A 20,763-nucleotide genomic window follows, 5' to 3' on the forward strand; every position below is an offset into this window, starting at 1 on the left:
GAGTATACATCTGTCTCTCTCGCAGAACGTTTTCAATTTTGATACGTTTTAATGGTTAATATATTATGTAGCCAGAACAAACGTTATCTCAATTAAAACTGAATGAGTTTAGCATTTAGTAGTAGTTGTAAAGCTCAAGTAAATGGGTGGTGACCTGATTGGAAAAGAAATATCATGTATCAATGATGCAAGGTAATCTGATATTGTTGGCTTAAGTTTCACTTTAGACTAATTTATTTGTAAAAAAAAGAAATTAAACTATATAACGTATGACATAAATCATTACAATAAATAATCCCAAACATTGTGTGTATGTAAATACGAATGTGTGTGCGTAGAAAAAAACAGAAATTTTCATGAAATTCAAGTTTCTTGTTGTTGAAAATTATTATCAAAATGAAAGAATGGTAATAACTAATGAAACATTTTCATCTACAAAAATAGCCAAGTTAAAATAGCGGAGCCAGTCATATAAAGGTATGGTATCAAAGGAAACGAAGTTATACAAAAAAGCAAAACCTGTAAATCTATAATGTAAAAGACAACTAGTTAAACCATAAAATGTTCAGAAATATTTTCCCTTTTCCTTGTTGCAGCTATGACAAGCAGCAATTTCATTTTTTTTCCTTCTTCAGCGTTCTCATTTTTACATTATATTTTTACATGAATTATGTGTTGTTTAACATAAATAATTCGACTTTTTTTTCGTACCACATTTCTATATGGTGGACCAGTTTTCTGACGCGCTTGTTTCTATAAATGTAAAATGTTTATATCAGATACCCTGGAAACTAATTGTCAGAGTACATAACGTTATTAAGCTTTAATCTCAATGGAAATGGTAAGGAGAAAATTCTAAAGACTTCTGAATTACCTGTTAATAATTCAACTTCATTTGTATTTATACATGCACATGCGAAACCACATTTAACATTATTACTCAAGTGTATGGTTTAAGAAAGAGGGTCAGAGACATACATCTGTAATGAACCATATTATATAACTTATATCAAAGCACAGGGTGTAATGACTTTCTTGGCTTTATTTATGATCCAAGATGCCAATGGTCCAGCAGTTAGTCTGCAGACTTGTAAGGCTCGAAAACAGGTTTCTATACCCGTGATTGGTATAGCACAGATAGCACACTGTGTAGCTTTATACTTAACTATATACTTTCTCTATATACTAACTCCATACTTTCAGTTGAAGGTGAGTATAAAAAATGACAGTTAGTACCGATGCTATATGAAGAGTAGTCTGTAAGTGGATCATGATTTGTTTGCTCTTTGTTGTCCTCTGCATATAGACTAAATTCTTACATTATGTTTGTCTTACAGAATTTTTCGGCTTTTCTTATAACTTTGCTTTTATTTATATGTTAGCAAGTGTGTTTTATTATAAGAAAGCCACATTGGGCTATCTGCTGAGTCAACCGAGGGGAATCAAACCCCTGATTTTAGCGTTGTTATTTATGTGTATTCTTTTTTTAATATGTGCCACATACCAACGAGAGATTTAGTCTGAATGAAATACAATTTATTAATTTTTTGTTTTGTTTTGCTCTACCCATATCAGATTTAAATGACTTACAAACTATAAATCTATGTTCTGAACCTTACGTATGTTTGTCATTTAGATAATGACGACTAAATACAAAGTTAACAGAAATCTTGTCAATTAGAAAGCAACACCAAACCTAGCATCTGGAAGATTGTTGCAAGGATAACAATATGAAGTATTCTGTTGATGCACTACAGTTTGTTCAGTCAAAGAGCGAAATAAAGTCGTTCACTGTATTCGAATGCATTTTGTCTGCTTGGGTAGCTTTGTTGAAAAGCGTATTTGGCGTTAGAGTGAGTGTACCTAATGGATAGTAAACCTCTTGACTCTGGGCTAAAAGATAATAAACAAAACATGTTATGACGCTAAAAACCGTGACTTATTTATATTAATTTCGTTGTTCTTTATTACAAATATAAATTTTGAAAGTTATTCTTACCAAACCAGACATTCATTCCGTTAAAGTATCAAGATATGATCCATTTTATTTTATTTGAGAAACGTAGTTGTTGTTAGAGCTAGGACTAAATGGAAAGATTAGAGAACTGTTAATGTATGTAAACAGATTTCATCACCCATTTTTGCAGGATTTATGCTTGAAAGTTTCCTCCTATCTTTAAATACTTATTTAAAATATAGGCTCTGTAGTAAAAATTCTAAAAATATAGGCATAAATCTAGTAACTCTGGAGATATAGTATGAATAATTTGAAGGAAATGATAATCTAGTAAACCACTAACCCTCACATAGTGCCATATTACAAAAAAGTCGATTCTTTTTAATACATCTTAAGTGAAATAATCTTTTCTGTTGCTCTCACAAGGACTTAATGTTAGTTCTTCAATAGTTTGAGTCTGACTTAATGTAAGTTCATCCATAGTCTCAGTGTGGCTCAATGTCAGCGCTTTTCACCAAGTTATTTCTTCGGAACGTCGGGGTAATAAGTTGAGATATATATATGAAAGGAAACTGTACAATAAGTAAAAACTTTTTTGTGGTTTATATTTCCTTTGAACTGCTGTAAACTCACTACATTTAGGACTGTTGTTTCCAGCCATTGTTACAACTAATCTGACCAACTAAGTGTTTGATAGCATAAAACTGTAACAATGTTTCTGTATATATTACGCTTCTTGGTACAATGTTTTTATTTATGCCACTTAAGAAGCATAGGGTTTAGTTCAAAACAGGAATTTTATTAATGACAATATTGTATATATTATGCAGCGGTATGATGCACTTAAACATTTGTTCGCGTTGACGTCACGACACAAGCACTTAGTGGTATCAGGCTACTGCAACTCATTAACTTTCCCATTTGTGCCAAATTATGTACACTTTATGATTTGTACATTAACAACATAATATATATCTCTACATAATTTTTCACCAAGAAAAACACAACTATTCAAGAAATGCAATAATCATATGAAACCACGTCACTAAAAACAAAATAAAAAGTACAGAGGTATTTGTTATTGTCAAATATTTAAAAAAGTGATCAAGAAATTTTGTTCCTTGTTGCACCTTACACCATGTTATATGTGTTTAATAATACACGAACAAATCTGGTAAGCGTCTCTTGAGCATGGACGAAGTTTCTAATTAGGTGTTCTGGCCTATAGCTATCAGTTTATAATGCAGAGATCAAGAGTAGAGGAAACATTATTAACATTCACTAGTGTAATCTTTGAGTGACAGCAAACGAATTTGATTTTATGTTCTATCATAATGTATAGTCTTGGCACAGCTATATTTATGTTGTTCTGTATTTATAACAAAGGTTGTGTAAGATCAGACAAACTCGTGCAAGTTGTTATTCTGGTAAGTGTAAGTCGTTTTGAGTATTTTTTGTCAAAACACATATGTAAGTATTTTGTATACAAAGCTGTTCTTTTAGTATACTGGTTTTCAAAAGTAATCAGCATTTTGTTCACGCAGTTTCTCTGAGATACTTGCTGTAAAGTCATGCTTCATCACGTTATAAGACATCAAATTGTTTGACTACGCAAAAACTGTATGAAGCAAACAGATTTTACCATTACAGTATACTATATGCAGAATCCTTAAACATCACCGAACTATAGGAAACGCTGTTTCAGTAAATTTTACTGATATGTGTCAAAAAACACCGCCCAAGATGATTGTGTCTTCATCAGATTAACATGTCAAGGTTGAAATAACTCTTACAACGCCGTACGACAGGAATGTTCAGAAGGGTGTCTTCAAACCGATATTAATCAGATTTCATTGTCATCATCATGTTACTTAGGCAAGAAAGCATAACAACCTACGTGTCATACTTTCTTGGCAACATGTCATGTTTTAAGACAAGTCCTGTTTTTGGCTTGATGAAACAGATGATAGGATTTCTGTTCGTCATGTTTGTGGAGAACAGATAAGAAAGGCTTGTATTTCCCAAAGGGAACACACAAGAGAAGGTGTAGTACTCGTTTGGGTAGTTATTTATCACAGTGAAAAACTGATCTTCTTAACCTCCAAGAAAGTTCCAATTACACCTCATATAGATATCACGTGGAAACAATATTTGTGTCACATTCTAGGGTAAGATTTGTCAATAATTTAATGTTCCAGAATGATGGTGGCCCTACTCACAGTGTGCATATTGTAAAGATTACCATGGCCAGTTAAGTCTCCAGTGGGTCAACAGTAACTTTACGGACATACAAAACTGGGACCTTCCATCTAAGCCTAAGCTTGTGTATCAACATTTTCCATGATTGAATTTCTATCAATATGCGCATGAAAGGAGTATAATCGTTTTAAAATATATTATTTGTTATTATAGACGCGTTAAATGTATGATCTTATTTATAAGACATTCAAAGTAGAGGTTCCTACATGTTTTAATGATATTGTCAAAAAGTAGTCTCACAACACCTTATTCCACATCTCTAACTATTTCTTCCTATAGCTACTTATTTATGGTTTATTCTTCTGCCAATAGACTTCTGAATTACTCGGTATAACAAGCACACTAAACAGAAGTACTCTTATATTTAAACCACGATAAACATACTTCTAGTAAAATTCCGAAGTATATGATATTATTTTTCAACTTATTATAATTAGTATGCTTCCGGATTTTATGACGATTATTGAATTTATGGACTTGTAAATACTATAGTTTAAATATTGCAATGAACTGATTTTTGAGGATATCAAAAAAAGTTTGTCACAATGAATAAGGCCAAATAGCTTTTAATGACAATAATTCGAAAATTGTGAGGTTATATCTGAGAAACATTCAAAAAATAAAATAAATGAAAGAAGTGAAATATCTGAAATAAAAACACATTGTTTTTTTTTATTTTAAGTCAACCATTTTGGCGATGAGAGTATTACTTTACTCTCTGCACTAATATGTATTTCATTTTGATGGTTGTGGATTATAGCGAGAATCGTATGTCTGGACGAACTAGCCATAACCACTCTACTGGATTATAATATAGTACTCTAAGTAAATGCTTATTTGTCTCGTTTGTCCGCCCTGTAAGTTGGCGACAGAAAAATCCGTTGTGTAAAATACTGTCATCATATAACGACTACACAACATAGAATTAATTAATGCACTATTTGTGTCTACTTTTTTGTAGAAATTTTCAACTTTGGAAAGGTTGCACTAAAGCTACGTAACAATAAGAACAATAAAAGACTTAGTCTCGGGTTTTAAAGCTAGCGACCACTTTTCTTCAGTTAAAAATAATATAATTATTTTCGTAGAATAGTTAACTACATGAATGGTGAAATATACTACGATTCTTGCATGAATAATAAATTAAACATTACTAAATAAGAAAAAACATCTATTTATAAGACTTTTTCATACTAATGCTCATTTTCAAATTTATCCCGATGTGATCATTGCATTTAAAATACGTTTTGTAAAAGAATGTGTATACACTTGTTAATAGAATGTCGTTTCGAGATATTCCATCTGATTGTGACAAGTGTGAATCATACAAAGTAGCTCTTAAGCCAGCAGTAAAGGGAAAATAATAATCTGATCAAAGTTTTGAAAAACCAACATTCATCGAGTCCCAGAAGGTTTATCACATAATTACTTTCCCTGATAGTAATTGTTAACAGTTTCTATGTATTTTCAGATTTTATCATGTTATAGTGCTAGTCGTATGGAAAGTGTGTTATTTGAAAGAGCGTCGTCGTCAATATTAATGAACTAAAAAAAAAAGTATTTTTATGTATAAGTATGAATTAATTTAAAGCGTGATTCGAATTATGTCAAACATGGCATGAGGTCTCATTTCGGAAGACGACACTCAAGGTCCACATAAGGCTAAACATCATAGGTGCTCGAATTATCTCTCTAAGTCATTATCACGAGTTTTAAGTTATTAATCTTGTTCGAATATGTGTTTTTATTGCACTGTTGTCTGATCTATGAATGCAACATTTGTTTGGTCGCTTAATTCATCAAGATAGAATATCCCATAGTTTAAAAACTTGCTTTGGTGACTTTCGTTTAAAGTTACTCAACAGAAATCTACACTAGATGTCCGTAATTTTAAAGTATTAATCTAGAGGACAGACAAATATTCAATGTCATCCGCCTTCAACTCGTTTACTACTCTCATTGAATTACAGGATTTAACTGCTGTTCTTATAACAAGCCCACGTCCCTAAAGCGCATTTTGTTTTTCCAGGGGTTAAAAGGCGCGAATGTTGGACCCTCAGTCCTGCACGTTAACCTTTTGTCCGCATTCGATCCTGTCGTACATTCGTTGTTGTTTGTTAGCACAAAGATGTAGGTATTGTAAGTCTGCAGAAATACCGTGGTGCCACTAGAAGAACACCTTAGAGAATGGAAAACAAAACGTGTTTTTATTCCTTCCATTACATCCAGTTTTTTGTTTTAATAGTTTTGCAATCATTAATGTATGACGTTATAGAAGAATGAGAGTAATAATGGTATGGAAGATTATAGTTTTTCTATTTATGTCGATTAGATATTATTAGATTCACAGACAGAAATAATGTTAACAATGATAATATCAAACAGATAAAACAATTAAATACAATCCTTATAAGTATACTTGATAAACTATATTTATTACCGGGTTAATTTTTAGTTTTGCTGTAAGTAGATAGCTTGCTCTGATTAGGATTAGTATAAATAAGTATATAGGAAAAGACAGAATGATATAAATGTATGGTTTCACGTTGTTCTTTATCTAAGATCTTTGTGAACCTCAGAATAGTGCTGTGAACCTTAGATATATAACTTATGTGACTGTTTGTTTTAGTAGTAGTCACTGTACAATAATGGGATTGCTGTAAGAACAAATACTTAATATGGATTAGTTAAAATAATGCTATTGAATGTAGACACTGAGAAAAAACATTTTCACTTTTCATAACCTATTGCTCCCCGCTAGTACAGCGGTAAGTCTACAGATTTACAACGCTAAAATCAGGCGTTCGATTCCTCTCGGTGGGCTCAGCAAATAGCCCGATGTGGCTTTGCTATAAGAAAACACACACGCTCACAACCTATTCGTCGGACTGCAGTGCATAATGATATTTTTTGTCAAGTGTTAACAACGTAACCCATTATCCAGCAGAAATGTGAATTAAATTATCTATCGAAAACAAAGGGTGATAATTGTCGTTAAATTACATGTTAACGACCAGGGGTGTAAATTGTTGTTATATTACATATTAATCAATGGAGATATTAGTTACTATTATATTATACGTTAAATACTAAAGATGGTAGTTCTAATCAAATTACTTGTTAACAAGCAGTTTCTCATTGTTGTTAGGTGTTAAACAGTAGTAGTTTTAATTATATTAAGATACATGTCAATCAGCAGAAGTATTAGTTGCTAAGTTACATGGAAACCAGCAATATGTGGGGAGGGGGCAAATTACCTCTGAACTAGCAAGAATACCAGGGTATTAGCTGTCGTTAAATTAAATGTTAATCAGCAGAGGTGTTGGTTGTTTTTTAAGTTAAATGTCAACCAGCAGGAGGGGTGCTTGTTATTGTTACATTATATGTTAACCAGTAGGGAATTAGTTATCCTTAAATTTCATGTTAAACAGTAGGGATATCAGATACCGTTAAATTCCCTTATCTAGTTGTCGTTAAATTAAACATCGATCAGAAGATCTGTTAGTTTTAGTTAAACTACATGTTAATGAGAAGGGGATTTTAGTAGATTGTTAGCCGTTAATGTATATGATAACCAGCAGGAGTGTTACTTGTTGTTAAGTTACATGTTATCCACCAGGGATATTACTTGCCATTAAATTACATGCTTGCCAGTAGAGGTTAGTTGTTTCTCGATTTCATTTTAACCAACAGTGGTACTTTTTCTTAATTTTAAAATCGTAAAACATCTCAAGTGAAGGACAAAAACTGAGTGACGTAAACATTAAGTATTATTTTTATTATTTGCGTTTTGGTCCCCCCCACCCCGAGTCTACTAACTTACAGCGCTAAAATCTGATTACCGCAGTAAACACAGCAGATAGCCCAATTTGGGTTTGCTGTAAAACAAACAGTAGGTATATATTTTGTCTACCAGTTAATCATTTTCCATTTTAATTTTTTGAAACACTTTATAGTGTATTGTTAAGTTAATTTACATAAGATTGTTTATTTATTGAATTTTGTGCAAAGCTACAAGAGGGCTATCAGCGCTAGCCGTCCCTAATTTGGCAGTGTAAAACTGGAGGGAAGGCAACTAGTCACCACTACTCACCGCCAACTCTTGGGCTACTATTTTACCAACGAAAAGTGGGACTAACCATCACATTATAACGCCCCCACGGCTGAAAGGACGAGCATGTTTGGCTTAATGGGATTCGAACCCGAAACACTCAGATTACAAGTTGAGCGTCCTAACCGCCTAGCCATGCCGGGTCTCACATACGGTATTTATTACATATATACTACGACAGTTCTGAATAAATGTTTTAAAACACAAGTTGAAATTCATATAGCTTAAAAGACACATTTAATCTCTTTACCTCTGTAATTATAAACGTACACTTATTTAGTTCTTTCTTAGAGTATGATAAGTGTGTTTACCCACGCTATTTAATTAGATTACTGACAAATAGATTTCAATTCTCTTTCTTATATAATTGATAATATGACTTTGTAATGGTTTATTTTAGGAAGGTCAGTGATTAACTATTAGGGTTACACATGTATTGATGGATGTTTTGATGTACAATCACAATAACTGTAAAGCAATGTAACAGTGTTTATTAAGTCAAAGCATTTTTAGTGACATTACGTCTTGTGTGCCTTACGCAAGGTTGACCCTCGTTAATCATCGTGTTTGGTTTAATGAAGAATATTGGGTGGACAGCGCCTTAATATAGCAAAACTATATTCAGTTAATGACAGTGGACTAAAACATACTTGTCTCTCTAACGTCTCTGTTAATGTTTATTTTATCTGTTTCTGATATTAAACGGTCAAGTGTTTATGTCAAGTACCATCTTTTCAGCTTACAGGATCTTTTATGATCTAAAAACTAATAATCCATTTTGTACGTTATTAAAATTATTTAAATCTTTCAAAATTAATCAAACGCTTATTTCGGTACTTACAGTTTTGAGTTTCTTTAACTTTTCTCGACCAGATTAACTTTTATAATGTCCATATATAAAACCAGAAATAGACGAAATCCAAATGTAACAACAGAAGTCTTTATTTCATATGACACAATTCATATGAGGAAAGGACAAGGCGAACAATTTCCTGTGCCAGATGTTCTAGCACGTAAAAGCTTGTAGCAGTCTTACTACCACACGTAATTCTGATTGAAGATATTGCTGGGAATCTAATTCCGAACACATGACACTTCTTATTTTATAGCAACGCAAGAGATTTGCCAAGATCGAATTTCACAGCTTGTGTAGTGAACAATTTTATAAAAAGTTCAGTGGTTGTATGACAGCTTACTTATTCTACATTACTCACCGGGTCAAACTGTGTTTTATCTTTAATGGAAGAATAAACTGGCATCTCTTACAAGTAACTTCAGTCACATACAGCGTTTCCCGTACGCACGTGTAGAGACCTGATAAAAAATAAGCGATGTACATTGGTAGCAAATGCTCTTTTGATTCTTTTACTATTTAGTTCTTTGCATGTAATGTTAGACGATACGCGAAAACGTAATGACTAACAAAACTGAACAGTTAGATCGAATGATTCCTTTATTTATTTAACCCTAAAGTTTTTATAGATGAAAAGATATGGGTGCACTTAATCGTGCTAATGGTAAATAACGTCCACAGATATCACATAGGGACCACTGTAAAACAAATAGGAGGAGTGACGATAGGAAATCACAATTTTGCGATTTTGCACAAAGGACTGTAAACCACAACCCCTTAGTTTTACAGGCAGAATTCGACACACGAAGCTACGACATTGGTAAGTAAAAATGCACCTTTAACAGGATACTTAACGATACGTATATACACGATAATACACAAAGAATTCAAATTCCTGGAATCCGATTTATACAAAAAGTTTCATAAATCTCAATTTACCAAATCATTTGTAAAAGTATAATATTATCGTATGTCTTTTTTATTTATCAACAACAATTACTTAACTAATATTTCTAATTAAGGTATCCTTGGCCAGGTGAATGTTTGGGAATTATGCATTACAAATTATTTACGAGCAACTATAAAGCTTTGTGGTGTGTGTTTTTTTTTAATTTCACGCAAAGCAACACGAGGGCTATCTGCGTTAATCATCCCTAATTGAATGTAAGATGAGAGGGAAGGTAGATAGACATCACCACCTACTGACAACTCCTGGGCTATTCATTTATCAACAACGAATAGTAGGATTTTTTGTCAGATTATAACGACCCCACGGCTGAAAGGGCGTGTATGTTTGGTGTTACGGGGATTCGAACCCACGACCATCAGATTACGAGTCTAATGCCCTGACCGTCTTACCATGCCGAGCCTCCATAAACCTTTTGTTTGTTTGTATTTCTTGTTAAGAGTATTTCTAAACAAGAGACTATCTATGCTGTGCACACAACGGGTATCGAAAATCGGGTTTTAGCATTATAAACGTTTATATTTACCGACGAGCCACTTGGGGGAGAGGGGAACAGTTCAACACAAGAAGAAGGCATAAGGTGTCAGATCCGGACGTTTACCCAGTACCACTCCCTGAAGGGTCAATAAGACACATGCTAGGCTCGAAAATGCCTGAGGAATCAGTTCATGCTTTCTGTGTTATAATTTTGTTGCACTTGGAAATGTTGATAGGGTGTTATTTTCTATGTAGTTCTATTGTTGTTTTGAAAAATAGACCAATATGTTATTTACTATGCAGTTCTATTCTTGTTTTGAAAGATACACCAATATGTTGACCCGGTATGGCCAGGTGGGTTAAGGCGTTCGACTCGTAATCCGAGGGTTGAGGGTTCGAATCCCGGTCGCACCAAACATACTCGTCCTTTCAGCCGTGGGGGCTTTATAACGTGACAGTCAATCCCACTATTCGTTGGTAAAAGAATAGCCCAAGAGTTGGCGGTGGGTGGTGATGACTAGCTGCCTTCCTTCCAGTCTTACACTGCTAAATTAGGGACGGCTAGCGCAAATAGCTCTTGAGTAGCTTTACGCGAAATTCAAAAATAACCAATATGTTTTTTAAAATATAGCCCCATCGTTGTTTTCTTGGAAGCTATGGAGATTTGTGATGTTTCTATTAGAGAAAAACGTTTCGAGACCGTAAAAGAGACAAAAGAACCGTATGGCACTTCAACAACTCACTAAGATACAATCAGTTTCTACTTTCTTGTTACTTTACGAAATAGAAAAAAAACTTAAAGAACCAGAAAAAATAATTAAACAAGAGAAGAGATGTTGTTATATTTCATGGGAACGTACAAGGCTAAAAGTTAAAATTAATTACATATCGATAACATGATAAATTAAAATATTTTGTAGTGTACATTGTATTTTGACGGTAACTTTAAAGTGAAGATCAGTGGGGGGAGAGTTTTTGTGAAACGGCTTATTAAAACATCATGTTCTTAAAAATATGAAATTCATGGTTTTATTTTCTGTAATGGAGATAACACGGATAGCCCATTATGTAGTTTTGTGCTAAAACAACAAAAACAAATAAATATTATGTACTTAGATATACATAAGTGTATTATTACTATGAGAAGTATCCGGTGAATTTTAATATGAATTCACGGTTTCGTTACGTTGTGTTTTCACGTTTAAAAAAATCGACAAGTTAACATAAAATAATATTCTATTTGTTATATTTTAAAGTTGCAATCCAACTGCTAAATGCACTCGCTAAAATAATTCCCCATTTGTACATATTATGATTCCATTCTTTCGTCTACGTTTCTTGTAAAATGGAAAGCACTTAAAATCACACAATTTTTTTAAAGAACTATTTCAATAATACTATGCAACAAAATTTTTACTTTTTCTTGTTCCTGGGCAGAAAGTGTTATTTCCCAATTGCTTATGCCTAAAGTAAATGGAAAAGACCTATTTTTCTCTTCAAATTTTGCTTTTGTGACCTGGGTAATGAAATTTTCAAATTTACCCATTTTCCAGAACATTCCAGGTAGATTCAGTGCTGAGTAGCTGATAGAGAATTTTCTCGAATAACTTACAAGAATTTTTAAGAACCTTCTAGAATGTTGTAGAACTTACGAGACTTTTCTAGAATGTTGTAGAACTTACGAGAATTTTCTAGAACTTTTCATAGTAATATATATACAGGGGTTCATCACTCACCACTTCAGTTTGGTTCTAGCTGTCTAAGTGAACACATAAAACTATCTGATTTTATCAAAGATGGCTTCAAAAAAGATGCATGCATTCTCCAGACGCATTTTGCTATGTATGTGGCCAATTTATCAAGACAAGAGCGATAGAGTACTCTGTGACAGCATTTGATAAAATGTGTGAAGCCTACAAGTCGAGGATCAAGACAAACACTGGGCACCTCATTTTACCTGCAAGCAGTGCAAGGAAACTCTAAAAGGTAAGACGGACAATTTTGCTTGTTTAAATAGTAAGATTTTATATTATACAAATTTTAGACCTTTTAAATATTAAATACTTTTTTTTTTTTTTTAAATTTCCAATAGTATAGAAAAGCATCACATATAAAATATTTTCCATAAACCTTTTAAACATTAGTTGTGGATGAAATAAATTTATTCTTCATAATAACAATTTTATTTTGTTCTTTTGCAATCCAGACCTTTCATCATCCATCGCCACTGCACTGAGCTCCTTGTATCCACTCCGCCAGAGAGAAAGCAGCCATCCTCAGAAGAGAGCAGAAAATCAGAATATGAAGTAGACGTTGAAGACCCAGATTACAATTTTAGAAGTGCAGCTGGTGAGAGAAACGCATACTACCCCAACCAAAGAGACCTCAATAGAGATCTTGGTCTAACAAAGTCGAATGCCGAGACTACATTTGGGGGCTGATACGTGAAAGTGATTTACATTACAGTCGCAAATCTCGAAAAACGACTAACTTCTAAACATTTTTGTTTGTTTTTGTGTAACTTTAGTATAAATACATGTAAATTTTGATTCATATGTTGTTTTATTCAGACCTTATGTAAATGAAAATGTGCAAATTTGCCCGTTTTTACACAGAAAATAGGTTAATTTCTAAATTTCATTATCCAGGTCACAGAAGTTCAAAAGGAATAATGACCATTCTTTGTACTTTTACAACATAAACAATTAAGAAATAACACATGCTATCCAGGAACAAAATTAATGTTACATAGTGTAATTGACAAATTACAGGAACAATTTCAAATCTACTTTATAAAATTGCAGAAGTACAAGACGTCTGGGTAATATTTGAGACAGTATAAGATGATAGAAACAGAAATGTATAATATATTTTTCGTTCCCTTAGCACATCGCTTCCACTCTTTGAAATGGATCATGTACTTCTCAATCTCATGCGTCAGTAGCTATTAGAGCTACTAGTGATAATTCATGTTTGTTTTTATACTCAATTTCCTGAAGTTACTAGGTGATATTTGAAAGTTCAGAGACTTTAAGAAAGCGACAGTAACAAAAACAAAATAAGGATTGTCTGTAGCTCCCAAACGTGATACCAAGTGTGTTGTACTGGAATGTAACAAAGTTTAAATGTCGAGAACTAGATGATCAGCATTCATCACAATAGTTATCTAACTAGTAAACAGATTTGGAAACATATCACTTGACACACCCTTAACATGATAAAGGAGCATTTACAGCATGAAATACTGTTAGATAAATTATTTTGAAGAAGTTATTAAATGTGTTACCATAAATGTATATTTACTTTAAATTTCATTGATTTACTTTATTGAAATATATGACCAGTATAATAAGTGTTAACATGCGTATTTTCACTAAATAACAATTTAATATAGAAGTAAATATATGAAATGATATTAATTTGTCGTGAGTGAGCATGATTATTTGTTTTGTTTTGTTGGTGTTATTGTAAAGTACCAGGCTACTTGGTGTACCCACAATAGAGATCAAACCGTAAATTTACCATTATTATCTCTAAAAATTGCTACCCAGCCACCAGGAGATTAGTTTTTGTTATTGAGCGCAGAGTTATACAATGGTCTATTTATGTTCCGCCCGCAGAGGGTAATATCAGTGTTATAAGTTCTTCGACTTATCGCTGAACCATCGGATGCACCTGTAAGTGAGGGACTTGTGTATTGGGTTTTATGTAAAATTGGCACTTTTCAAGGTAAAAAACAAACATCCCAATAGTATTTATTTACATTTTCAATACACAGTGTATCTGAAAGTGGTACAAACGTAAACACAATAATGTTAAGCATACTTAATTAAGTATATGAATGCCGATCTAAGAAATGTTATACTTTACAACTGATTAATTTACATCAGTACTGGACCTGTGTTATATATCAAGTTAAGCCTAGAACAAGATACGTTAAATCTTAACTACCTTTTTTAATTATCATTTTTTATTGTTCACATAATAGTAAAAGTTTTAGCTTTATTAATACCAGAGGATGCACACAAAGAAAAATTCAATTGAGACATTTGTCTCTCTTGAAAGACCCCTCCTGGGACAGCGATAAGTCTTCGGATTTACAACGTAAAAAATCAGAGATTCGATTCCTCTCGGTGGGCACAGCAGAGAGCGCGGTGTGGCTTTGCTGTAAGAAAAACACACAAACATACACTCTCTTGAAATACTTTATAGTCGTATATCTCATAAAATTTTAATAAATGTGATCCGTTCCCTCAAATGTCATCAGTAGTTATTCAAATCCAAGGTGTCACTGGCTACCTTTAGTAACATATGTACGAAATATCATAAATATTATTTCCGTAAATACACCTTGAGTAATGCAAACTGGATTATTCAATAATTCGCTGCTAGCGAGATGTGAATGAAACATTTTTGGATTTACATTTTGAGCACATTGACCAATGACTTGTAATCGGTCAATTATATATAATGAATGATTAGTTAGCAGTAGGACGCAATCCTCGCATCTCTCGGTTCATAGTTTGGGCACATAAACCTCTAACCGTCTTAATTAATGCTAGTTTGATTCTTCAATAACACGTTAGTAAAGAGAAGGACACAATTCTAAAACAAAATCTATAAGGTAAATGAAATTAAAAACACAAATATATCTTTAAACTGTGCTCTTATAAATGATGTTGAATTTCTTGAAATGTTGAAAACTTATAAATGTTCCTGGTCAAGTGTCTGTAGTTTCCCGATTAATAAACATTTACGACAGTTATAGTTTCCAGGGTTTATAGTGTACCAACTGTATCAAACCAACAACAATATTAAACCGTTTTGGGCTCGTCAGTTCATAATCTTTACTGGAGATTTTCGAGAAATTTTAGCTAAGGCAACAATACTTGTATTTTATATACAAATATTATCTTCTACAAATTTAGAGAACAGGCGGGACTTTCATAATACATAATTAACAATATAAGTTACCTTCTATGGACGTCAAACATAGTTGACGGAGCGAATTCAATTTCATTATGATAATCTTATCATAATCTCTGCAATCTTCTAGATATAGAATGACATAAGCTTCTTCTGATTTACAAGTTAAGTGCTTTGTAACAATAATAACTATTTTCTAGTGGGCCATTCAATGGTTTGGGCAACCTTCTTAAAATGTTAGAAGTATTAATCAACTTCATAGTCATTAAAACGTGGTACTTTAATATATTGATTGTGTTTCAAGTCGTCATTTTACTTTGTTGATTAGAGTTAAGTCTAAGTTCCATTTCTTCAAGTCTAATTTCTTTCTCGGCTTTGATACGAGCTTGTTCAGCCTAGAGACGTTTACTTTTTCTTTCTGTTTCGATATGGACTTCCGCAATACATATGTAGCAATATAAATTTCCAAAAAAAACATGGCTGATACAGGTCTTTTTGGCTTAACTTCTCAGCCTGAGCTTGAATTAGAGCACATGAGGAAAATACGTCTGAATAAGCACTTCTAAATAAAATCATTAAAATATTCTGTGATAATTATAAGAATGTATTAAATAAATTTAAGTATTTAAATTTAAGGAGATTTTTGTCTCAAGTATCCAATAAGTGTTTTTAGTTTTTTTTATAAGGTTATTTTAAACAACTTGGCACTACTTTTTTTAGCTGATGGACATCTTATTGCATACAAAGGCTTGTGTACAGTCTGAAAATTGGTAGTTCCAGTGAACGTTAAATTTAACTGGTTAGTTTGGATAATTTGTTTGGAATTTTATATTTGTATAATTTGTCTACTGTGCTAACAATTGCGGGCTGGAATACCAATTTAGGAGATGAGTTTATCTTACATACCCCCAATTATTTTTTTCTTTACTTTATACAACAGTCACATTCTCACACCTATTCTTGAGGCAGTAAAAGTGATATAGATATGGAACTTTGTGGGTTTGAGCACCCATATCAAACTCACTTAATTTCTATTTTTTTATTTTTATGAATTTCGTCATGTAAAACTGACGAACGGGAGTTAAGATTGATAGATGGTGTTACCCCACACAATGTAGGTCCTTCTTCTCAGTCACCTCCACAACATAAGACACATTTTATATCCCACATTATAGCTTGTACTATGAGGATATGCAGAGTTTTTAATTTAAAGCGTTTATGTTTTTTTAAGAAACAGTTTAGCAATATACGAAAATTGAATTTCTGTACAAGTGATAATATAAAAACGACTAAACAAATACACTTCACTATACAAAGTTAAGCAAATATTATCACAGAAACTTTATAACCTTTGTTTTATGCACTGCATAATTGTAGAATTATATTTTAAAAGTTAATATTGATACTTAAAAGAAGACTCTATGATACTTAGGCATTAAGAATGAAAGAGGGTTGAATATTAATATATAATCTCGTAAATACCTCAAACTAGCATTTGATCTAGATGCAACTAATAATACGTTGATGTTAACTTACAACTATTCTTGTAATAAGAAGACACATATTACACTCTTTCAAAGAATACCTTGTAGTAGTAGGGCAATAAATGATGTACAATAGCTAGAGTGTTTTGAATGTTTGTTTGTTTTGAAGTGAAGAACAAACTACACAAGGAGCTATGTGTGTTCTTCTCATCACGGGTACAAAAACACGGTTTCTAACGTTGAAAATCCGCAGACACTCTGCTGTCCAACTGGGTCAGCTATACTGAAACACATATTCAAACTATTTTAGAGAATATCTACAGTAGCAGAACATTACTGCTAGAAATTTTATTATAGAAATAGGGCATTAAATGCTACGTAATAGCTAGAATGAAACAAACGTTAATACTATTTCAAAAACATTTTGTAGTAGCAGATCATTAACTGATGTACAGCAGCTAGAATTGAAGAGAATTCTCGCTGTGGTAGAATATTTTAAAATTTAAGAATATTTTAATATTTAAGAATATTTTAAAATTTAAGAATATTTTAAAATTTAAGAATAGCTACAATGAAATAAAAAACAATGTTTTCCTACTCCTTCCTGATGACGAGACACCCACTTGAAATAAAAATGTGTCTCAGAACGGCTGGTATGGGTATTAACACTTTTATTAATAAAAAATAAAATCTTTTATAGTAGATAAAATTCAAGAACAGAACTTTCTTCAGGTGTTTTAAAACGAATGTTAATTTTTTACAACAACACAAATTGTATTTCAACTTAATGAGGAATTTTCTGATCAGGTTGAGGATAAACGTGTGGGCTGTCCATTATCACCTGTTCTAGCTAATGCCGTTCCAGAACTAGCTGGATTATAAAGTGAAATATTCGGTTAATCTAGGATTGTTGTTTGTCAGATTCGTTAATGATACACTTGCTGACTTTATATCTGAACAAATTTTGGAATAATTTTAGTATACTTAAATTCACTGCATTTTAATATCAAATTTACCCATGAATATGAGGGTGAGTTGTCTTTTCTCAATAACGTAGTTAGTAGGGTTAATAATACTTTTAAAATGAAGGTGTTTTGAAAGGCAACTTCTACTAATTTGTACTTGAACTGGTCGTAGCTTGTCAAAAATTAAAAACATATATGGATTATAAAATGTTGTTGGCTATTCCAAAATTCCGTTAAAAAAAGAGCTGGATAAGGAGGTAAATTATCTGAAAAGTGTACTGGTGAAAAAGAATGATCCCCTATTAATGTGGTTAGAATGTGCTAAAGAACTGATAAGTGAGAGAAAGAATTATCTTGATAATTTTATCCATTATATAATTTCTCAAGTACTTTACTTGTTAAGTACAATAAAAGAGGTTTGAAAACAAATAGAAAGGATTATAAACTTCCAGTTGTAAGAAAATTTGTTTTTTATCAGAAAAAAAGAAAAAATATATTTTTTTAAAAATAAAATTAAATTGAATTGAGGAAAATGTAGTTTATAGCTTAAAATGTTAGGGGTGTAATGATCTCTATATAGGGGAGACTGATAAAAATTTCAATAATAAAATAGTAGAATATGGTCATGATCCGTCAAATGTCTACCACAATTTTAAAGATACGAAACATTGTAAAGAAAATAAAACTGTTAAAATAATTTGTCGTGAGCTTAATATTAATAAACGTAAAATAAAATAAGCCGTTACAATAATGGAATATGAGCCTTTTAATAAATAAAAAAACAAGAAATAGATTTATACTTATGCTAGCTCAAGGTTATATGGTTGACATCACCAGTGGGGGGGATTAAGTGTTGTGTACAGTGTTGATGAATATCTGACGATACCAGGTCAATAGTAACATTTTAAGTATCGCACATATTGTTTTAAGGTAAAAATAAGGTATTATGGATTTTTTTATGGAATTATAATCCATAATTCATGCATCTTCTTAATGAGGCAAACTAGTGAAAATCCACAAAGAAAAACAGTGAGTCCTGATATTACGATTAAAACACAGACAGACATTCTCTTGTGCATGTACATGTTTGTGTTTGTGTGACCACCATAGCTCGAAGAGGAAAGAACTTAAGAACTGAAAGTGTGCAACCACACTAAGTGTACCCTGAGAGTGTGTACCAGGGTACTTATTTCAGCCACCTGTGTGCGCAATGCGCATATGCAATTTTTTAATGTGACAAGCTACCAAAACACAACAACGAAAAGAATATGTGACTGCCAAGAAGAAAGAAACTAAAAACCTGAAATTTTGCACCCATACTAAGTGGACCCTGAGGGTATGTACCTGGTTACTATGCTTATCTTATCCAGTATGTGCGAGCATGCGCGTGTGCATCTTTTTAATGAGGCAAAGTAGTGGAAAACTATATAGAAAAAAGTATTCCTGATATTGCATATGGAAATTGCAGACATACAAGAGAAACACACGTGCATCCGTGTTTGCGTGTGAGCATCTTTTTTTTAAGAAAAAAGTAGCGAAAAACCACATTGAAAAGAATTGGTTACTTATATTACAGATAAAATCAGAGACAAACATACAGAGACGGTCTTTTGATATAAACGTATAGCTTGTAAAAAATGACGAAGCAAGCTTTGCCCAGTTTATCATATAGTATATCAGTTAGATTAACAACTTCTAGAAAAGATTTTAATAACAGTGCGTCCCAACAATTACCTTGATGTCATGTCGCTTGTAAACAAAAACAAAAAAATCTGATATTGTTTTCAATCTATGTACTAAAAGTATAAAATGAAATGTAAAAAAAGGAATGATATTTGTTGATTCCTTAATTTAGAATCTTTAGTGACTAAAAAGGTTTGTTATTATTAAAAAAGTTGGCTATATAACAGAAAAGACCCTGATTTAAAAACAATTCATGTTTAAAATCGGATAGATGTTTTATTTATTTTCATGATAAAGGTTATGCTCTAGACTAAATTATCTCACACTATGTTTCCACTTTAGGCTTATTAATTAATTTGTTTAAATCATACCAACATTCACTACACTCACAAAGCTTCACGGTTTCCTTGCACCTTCGTCACTAAAATCTTTATGGAATAATTGTAATGTATGCCAAAATTGAAATAGAAAGACTGTGATTCATTCCCATAAACCAAAACAAGCTCAGAGTTGAAGACTATGATCACCTGTTAAATGTTAAAATAAATTCAGAATGCACGTACTGATATAGTCATTTAGAATGAATCAACCCAATACCCAAACGAAGTCGGTTACTTTCGCTAGTAATAATAGTAATTAAGTGTATCTCCAGATTTCTGTGTGTTTGTGTCTGACTGCCATAGTTATAAGAGGTGAAACCTAAAAATCTGAAACTGTGCACCCATACTAATTGGACCATGAAAGTGTGCATCTGGTAAGTATTGCTTATCTGCGTCCGTGTATACATGGGCGTGCGCACCTTTTTTATAAGGCAAGCTAGTGAAAATAAACATAGGAAAGAAGTGATTCCTTAAATAATAACTAATATATGGAAACGCCAGTGCATTTTGGTAATAATGCATTCCAACAATAGCTTTTAAATTATGTTTCTTAGCATATACTTTTATGGCAAAACGAAATTAGAATACACACATTATCAACCTAATACTCCAAGCAAAGTTGAGCGCTTTCGTTAGTGAAGTAATAATAATGCATATAGCATTTTAAATATCACACATATTATCTTAAGCTTTATATAACA

The 20,763-nt window shown here is 32.3% G+C and overlaps 1 protein-coding gene across 1 annotated transcript in view; it reads left to right on the forward strand.

The window, feature by feature from the left end:
* Positions 1–1,026: 1,026 nt before the first annotated feature.
* The window catches only part of LOC143228335 (growth hormone secretagogue receptor type 1-like), a 33,716-nt gene continuing 13,979 nt past the window's right edge, over positions 1,027–20,763 (forward strand). The window contains exons 1-3 of the mRNA XM_076459605.1: positions 1,027–1,126; positions 3,891–4,125; positions 12,831–12,973. Coding sequence (XP_076315720.1) covers positions 1,027–1,126; positions 3,891–4,125; positions 12,831–12,973 — 478 coding nt within the window. The remainder of the gene's footprint in view (positions 1,127–3,890; positions 4,126–12,830; positions 12,974–20,763) is intronic.

The sequence above is a fragment of the Tachypleus tridentatus genome, chromosome 10 (assembly GCF_004210375.1).
Source record: "Tachypleus tridentatus isolate NWPU-2018 chromosome 10, ASM421037v1, whole genome shotgun sequence".
NCBI classification, from domain to species: domain Eukaryota; kingdom Metazoa; phylum Arthropoda; class Merostomata; order Xiphosura; family Limulidae; genus Tachypleus; species Tachypleus tridentatus.